Source organism: Octodon degus, unplaced genomic scaffold, assembly GCF_000260255.1.
Source record: "Octodon degus isolate 3935 unplaced genomic scaffold, OctDeg1.0 scaffold00001, whole genome shotgun sequence".
Taxonomy (NCBI): Eukaryota; Metazoa; Chordata; class Mammalia; order Rodentia; family Octodontidae; genus Octodon; species Octodon degus.
The window spans coordinates 27688025-27695490 of NW_004524577.1; the positions used below are offsets into that span (position 1 = coordinate 27688025).

Here is a 7466-nt window from a genome sequence, read left to right on the forward strand (position 1 = left end):
TATTATCTGTGAACTAAGCAACTGCACTGAAGATAGCAATGTGTATTACTAGGGTCATGCTTGGAATGCCTGTCATTCTAGTCTTCTAAATATGTACTGCTTGTCATGTCATAGCAATTACTGTCATACTGTCTCTCAAGTAAATGTTTGTTTTTAAGAAAAGGGTAATAAGTGAACACAAGAGACAAGAAAAATAAGTCATAGAACTGTCCTGCTACAATGCCGTATATGGTTAGATTTCTAAAATTCTGTGTAAAAATATGTAATTGTTTATTCCAAGTTTTTTTTGAGGTATGCTCCTGAAACCCCTTCTAGTGTGTTCCTCTTTATTCATTTTCAGAGTACAAACTTAAACTGGGATAGACTGAATTAACCCAACTCACCTCTGGCAGGTACACTCAACATGCTGTATAAAGTATAACATTCAATTTATTATTTCTTTCTCAAGAGAGTTTTCTTTAGTCCATTAAGACCCAGCTCCCCTTACATGGGCTTTGGTGCAGGTCATGGGGCAGCACCAGCAGGTCTAAATCCGGGTGGAGGAGTTCGGTCCTTACGGGCTTCACGAGATCGATTTCTGACCACTTTACTGTGAATGGCACAACTCACACAATAATGCAGCTTCACATACAGCTTGGGAAGCACATAACCGTCGAAGACACTCGCTTCAGAAATGTCCCTGATGGCGGCGGCCTCCACTATGTTCCGAATGACAAACTTCTTAATAGCCTTATCGTTGGGTACGCACCAGGCGCAGTTCGTGCAGTGAATAGTCTGCACATGACCACAGGCCTTTTTGGCACGACCGTTGTTCCTTCTTTTTTTCATCATCTTGGAAAGGAGGACCCGAAAGAGCTATTTCAATTTTTTAATTTTTATCTTTTTTTTCCACATTCTGTAGGAATTTAAATTTAAACATATCAATACTTGATGGAAAATACCTGTTCCATGTTGTGTCTAATATGTTTAGTATTCAGACAGATAGTGAGGTTAAGCTCAACTGCCTATGTTACAGGATAATAATATCATTAAGCTTCTCTTCTGGAGAGTTAACAACTTAAGTTGGCAGACCAAAAGTTAGAGAAAAAGAAGGGCTGCAAGGACAGCCAACATTTTGGCCCTAGCCTTTCAAGGTCAGTGAGGACTCAGAACATAGGAGAACCTGTACTGTAATACCCTGTAACTCAGTTGTGTCCCAAGTTTTCTGATCAAGGAGATTATGGGGCCACAGAGGAAAGTGATCAATGATGTTGGATGTGTCTAAGGAGATTCACATGGAGAGAAAACATTCTCTCAGGCTTTCACAGAAAGCAAATTGGTCAAGCAATGGCTCTGACTCATCCACATGGCTGACACTGACAAAAGATCTCTCTCTCTCTCTCTCTCTCTCTCTCTCTCTCTCTCTCTCTCTCTGTCCACACCCCCCCCCGCCCCAGTATGGATTCAAAGCCAGGACCTCCACAATTCTAGACAAGCACTGTGCCACTGGGCTATGCCACTGGGCTAGACTTCCATGCCCAGGAATCTTTTCTTAATGAGCAATACCTGAATGCCTGACTAGCAAATCTCAAGGCACATATTCATTATTATAGTCCCTAGTTTTACTTTTTTTTTGAAGTGCTAGAGATTGATCCCAGGGCCTTCACACTGAACTACGTTCCCAACCCTTTTGTTTTTTTAAATAGAGTTGATTTGCCCAATCTTGCTTTGAATTTGCAATCTTTGGCTCTTAACATCCCAGGAAGCTGGGATTATATTAATAATAATAAAAAAATAAAAAAGAATTAGATGCACCAACACAAGAAAGTTTACAAACATTACCTGTTACAAACACATACTAATAAAAATAAATTTTAAAAAAGAAATAATAAAAGATGGCAGTTATTCAATTAAAGAAGCTCTGAAGACTGAGGCCTTCAATTCTAGCTAACTTGGATAAGTTAGCTAGACTGAATCTTTTGTTTTAAAAGGCTGAGGTCAACTGTCACAGCTGCAATTGCTCCTGAGAACAATATTCCTTGTATTTAGCCAAAAACCTTTCACATCAGTATTTGAAAAGAACCACACCTTGTGTGAAACACAGAGAAGTTGGTTTCTTAGATGGCTTAGCTAGGTAAGGCAGCCTTACCCAGATGATGACACCAGAACCCTTATTGTACCTTCATGTGAATTTTGCACCTCAGCCTTTCTAAATTCAGAATTTATTTGGATAAATTTTTATTTGTGAAAATTAGATTGCAAATGTGAATCTCAGTTGATTCTGAAAATTTTAAATTGTGGCTTGGGTCAAGTTGAAATATCCTGGGATGATCTGAAAATGATTCATAGGAGAAGCTTCCACAGTATTGACATTTCTGCTTGATACAGAATCACTGTTAGAAAATAGATGATGCTTTATTTGACCTGAAATTCTAAATCTCAGACATAAGTTTATTACCATGAACACTGTCTTGTTCGGCAAGTAACATTCTCTAAAGATTGTTTAGAAATCTGTTGATTTACTATGTTATAAAACATGGGGTGGCTGGGGAGATAGCGCAATAGAATAAGCGCTTGCTTGGCAAGTGCAAGGGCCTGAGTTCAATCCCCAATTCTGCCAAAAAAAAATAGTAAATAATAATAATACACAAACAAAAAACATGGAAATTCACTAAGAATGGTTCCCAAATCTATTTACATTTAGTCAATTATGCTTAACCCCATTTTACAGTTGATGAAGGAATCAATAATAGTAAATAAGCTCAAATGTGTTAAGTTGTTGAAACACTTATTGCGACAAAAAGTAAATATTGAAACACATGCCTGGCAAGCACAAGGTCCTGAATTCAATCCCTGGTACACTGAAAAAGAAAGAAAGAAAGAAATATTGTGCTGAAAACAATGAACAGAAGTTTGTATCTTATACCAACATGGATCATTTTGTTGGGAAAAGATCAGGATCTTAAAAATTCTTGTTAATGCTAACATTTGCTTTTCCTTTTGTAATGCTTACTTTAAATTTGGCAAGAATAGTATCATTTTCAGTCTATATATAAAGGGTATATACTTTTCCTAATATACAAGAATTTGATGAAATTGTCTCAGTTTTGTTAGCCATAGGTCAAGGCATTTTAATATTTTTGTCTTAGTGAGCATTCTGAGTTACAATAGAAAATTAAGAATAACCAACATTTGAAACGGTTTAGATTGAAATTACATTGGTAATGTTCTATAAACTATTGTGTATTAATTTCCCTGTAAAGGTGAAGGTTAATCATTTATGGAATTTTTTGTATTTTCATCTGTTAGTAGTTACAGAACTAGACTGCAATAAACACTACAAACAAAAATTACTTTGAATATAATTTAATGTCTAATGAGTCAAAAAATCATGATAGTTTCCTCAAGTGTCTTGGACATTCTTTGTAAATTCTAAATATTATATTATACTATGTAAAATAGTTGATTAACTTTCCTTTTCAGATTTTCGATAGCTAGAATTTTTCTATGTTTTTTTTATTCCAAACTTTTAGAAAAATTCAGTGGTATTTCATTTTCTTGGGAAAGTACCATAGTTGCAGCTGGTTGCTTAGTTATATTTATGAATGATTCCTCTGTTTCAGTGAAAATTGTAGAGCTGGGTTCTATTTGATTTTTATCCATTTGATAAAAAGGATTTGAAGGTAAAATCTCTTTAAGTCAATAAAAGATTAGCAAAGGAAAAGAAAAAATATATGTTGGAAAGAATTGGAACACAGTAATTCCTGTTATTAATTTACTTTTATCTGAAACAGGTGGGATATTCTTCAAGCTCTGCATCCCATTGTTGAATTCATACATTAAGAAAGTATCTATAGAACATGTTTTAAAATTTTTGTTAGTACACGTTTGCATTACATAGTGAGCACAATTATCACAGAAAATTGTTACATGCACGTAACACATCTTTATCTTTTATTTTTAATTGCCTTTCTTTCCTCTTTTCAAAATCTCTTAATCTCCTTTAGTTTTATGAAAGGTCTATGTTTTTACTTCCTTTATCTCTTTATTTTGTCTTTATTTTTTGAATAGAGAAACTATAAGATATTTAACCTTGTAATAAATAAGATTTATTTCACTCATTATTATGATCTCAAAGCACATCTATTCTACAGATGCTCAATTTAATCTTTTTTATGGGAAAATAGTATTCCATTATGTGTAAATATAGTAACCTTAATTTCTTTATCCATTTATCTGTTGATGGGCCTATAGGCAGCTTCTAATATTTCACTGTTATAAATTGTGCTGTTATAAACATGTATATGTTTGTATTACTGTAATATTATGCCTTTAACTCTGGAGAAGATAAGTAGAAAGAAACAGCTGTGTGAAGTACAATTTCTACTATAGATTTTGAGGAATCACCACACTGATTTTCATAGTGATTGTACTAGTTTAGATTCCTATCAACAATGTAGAAAGATTTCTTTTTCTTCACAACTTCACCACAATTTGTTTTTTAATTTGAATTATTAATAATATAATAGCCATTATTTATGGAGTGAAATAGACCTCAGTGTTGTTTCAATTTGTGTTTCTCTAGTGGGCAGATATGATGAATATTTTTTTTTGTGTATTTATTGGGCATTTATACTTCTGAGAAGTGTCTATTCGCTTCAGTTGCCCAACTCGACTGGATTTTTAATTCTATTCATTATTTTAAAGAGAAAAAAATAAAAACATTACAGAATTTCAAAATATAATGATAGGAAATTAACAATGGTTGTTACATTACATATAGTTATCTTCAAAGCAGTTATTTAGGTTACCATACATAGGCAAGATCAACTGACCAATTAAGCATTAACTATTCCTTTCAATAAACCAATAGAAATTAGTAGTGCAATTATCTTAGCTATCTTATATATGTGTGTGTATTATATATTATGTATTATATATGTATTTTCTCTTCCTTCTTTTTTTCTTCTGTCCTTTCCCTCATCCAAGTTCTTTCTTTCTGAGCAGTTTCTTTCCATTTCATAGTATCTATTCTATCAGATTTCATTTACTCTTTCTGGTTCTTTCAGTAACAAGACAATATGATGTTCACACATGAGAGTCTGATTTATTTCACTTATGAGTATGGTCTGTTATTGCATCCATTCACCTATAAAAGCCTCAAGTTTATTTTTCTTTATAGCTGAGTAATACTCCTGTGTATTACTGAGTAATACTTCTGGTTCCAGATGAATTTGAGGAATATTTTCACTAGATATGTGAGGTATACTAATGGTGTTTTAGTGAGGATTGTATAGAATCTCTATAACAATTTTGGAAGTCTGGCCATTTTCAGTGTTGGTTCTTCCTATCCAGGATCAAGGAATAATTGTACTGTGTATTTCTGCTAGTCTATGGAAAGGAGCAATTAATGCTTTTTTCCCCTATTCTTTTTACATTTTTTCCCTTTTTCTCTCTTCTAAATTTCTTTTTTTCTTTTTTTTTTTTATAAGCAGAATATATTTATTGAGAGAAAGAAAGCTCCTGTCCAAGAGAGGGACAGGAGGGGGGCCCGAGCAGGTAGTTCCCCAGGAAGCTGTCCCTTCCAGGGACTTTTATAGTGTAAAACCATGTGAGGCTAAAGTAGAGAGAATGGGAACTCGCTTAGGTGGGCAGGAGGTGGGACAAAACTATGGTCAACCAATGGGATTACATATGGGACAGGGTCTTTTCTTGTTGGGGGTTGGAATGCGGGATAGGGTCTCTTTCTGTGGGGGGTTGGGCTAGTGACTCCCTTGGGTCTTTTCAGGTAATTGATACCTATTTAGAATATCAATCCCAGGTGCTACTCGTTTAGCATTTTTTGGCCTTTAGGTCTTTAGGTCTGGCTCACAGCAGGAGCATCCGCCCCTCCCACAGTTGTAAGGCATCTCATCTTCTGTGCTGTCTCCTTTGAGGGCCTGGCCCTGTCTGACTGCCTATAATATTTTTTATCTAACTCGGCTGCCTGCAATATTCCCCCCTCTGAAGAAGTAACCTGAACTGCTGTGAAGGGAAATATGGGCGAAGACCGCTCTGGCTTCTTCACGCTGAAATGCATCATTGTTGTTGACTGGCAGTCAGATATATTTTTCAGAGGTTTTAGCTAAAGGCCCTCGATAGATGACAGGCAGTTTTCTCTTGGGTAGACATATAGCTTTGAGTCTAGAGGAGATCTTCTAAATTTCTTATCAATTTTTTCTCTTTGTTTCTTCTTCCAATCTTGCATGCATATATCTGATAATGTAAACAACTAATTTGAAGAGAACACTATACAATACAACAAATACAGTCAAGTTCACATTATCTTGTTTAGTGAAATTCTGATCATTTGTAGTTTTTCTGTCTTACGCTATTTTGTAATCTCTTTAGAAAATTTGTGCTGCTATAAACATGGGTGCATGTATACTGCTGTGGTGTGAGATTTTTCATTTCTTCTTGAAAAATACCACAATGTGACTAGGTAGGTTGAATGCGACCTCTAATCCTAGCTCTTTGAGGAATCTTCACTCTGATTAATATAGTAGTTGTACCAGTCTACACTCCTACCAATGGAGGAGAAGTGTTTCTTTTTCCCTACAACCTTGCCAGCATTTGTTTTGGTTGATTTCTTGACAGTAGCCATTCTTTCTGGGGTGAGATGAAATCTCTGTCATTTTAATTTTCATTGCTCAAATGACCAATATTGTTGAACATTTTTTTTTCATATATTTACTTGCCGTCTGTATTTTTTCATCTTACATGTGTATATTTATCTTAGTGCACATTTTGGATTGAGTGTTTGAATTTTGAGAATGTAGTGTTTTTTAAGTCTCAATATGTTCTAAATAAAAGTCTCTTGTCTGAAGGACAGTGGCTATTTTTTTTTCCCAATTCATGCATTCTGACTCCTTTTTGATTTCTTTCTTTTTTTATTTACGTATTTTGTAGTGTCTCACTACACAGCTTGGACTTGTAGTGATCCTCCCATTCTCAGCACCCCTAGCACTGGGATTACAGGCCACCACACCTGGGCTCAGTCACCCACTCAGTGTGCCTGGGGGCAGGGCTGGCACAGCATGTGGTACCAGGGATCAAATCCTGGTCCCTGTGCTTGCCTAAGCAGACGCTTAGTCAGTTGAACTAACTTGCAGCCCTTGATTTCTTTTGATGTGCAAAATCTTTTCAAGAAGATGAGATCACAGTTGTTGATTCTTTGAAGTATTTCCAGTATAGTTTGGGTTTTTTCCATGAACTCTCTGCCTCTATGTCTTCAAGGTTTCTGCCTACTTTCTTTTCCAGTAGATTTAGTGTTTCTATTTTAATATTTATGTCTTTGATCCATTTTTACTTTAGTGCACGGTGATGCTCATGGGTCTAGGTTTAGTCTTCAGCATATGAAAAAAAAAAAAAAAAGGAATACTTCAGCATATGGAAAGCCAGTTCTTCTAGCAACATAAAGGAGTTAACCTTTCTTTCTTTCTTTCTTT

The 7466-nt window shown here is 35.2% G+C and overlaps 1 protein-coding gene across 1 annotated transcript; it reads right to left on the reverse strand.

The window, feature by feature from the left end:
* Nucleotides 1–504: 504 nt before the first annotated feature.
* Nucleotides 505–847, reverse strand: LOC105743754 (40S ribosomal protein S26). Its single transcript, XM_012517304.2, has one exon. It carries the CDS (start codon nt 829–831, stop codon nt 505–507), a length of 327 nt encoding a protein of 108 aa, XP_012372758.1. The 5' UTR covers nt 832–847.
* Between the last annotated feature and the right edge of the window lie 6619 nt (nt 848–7466).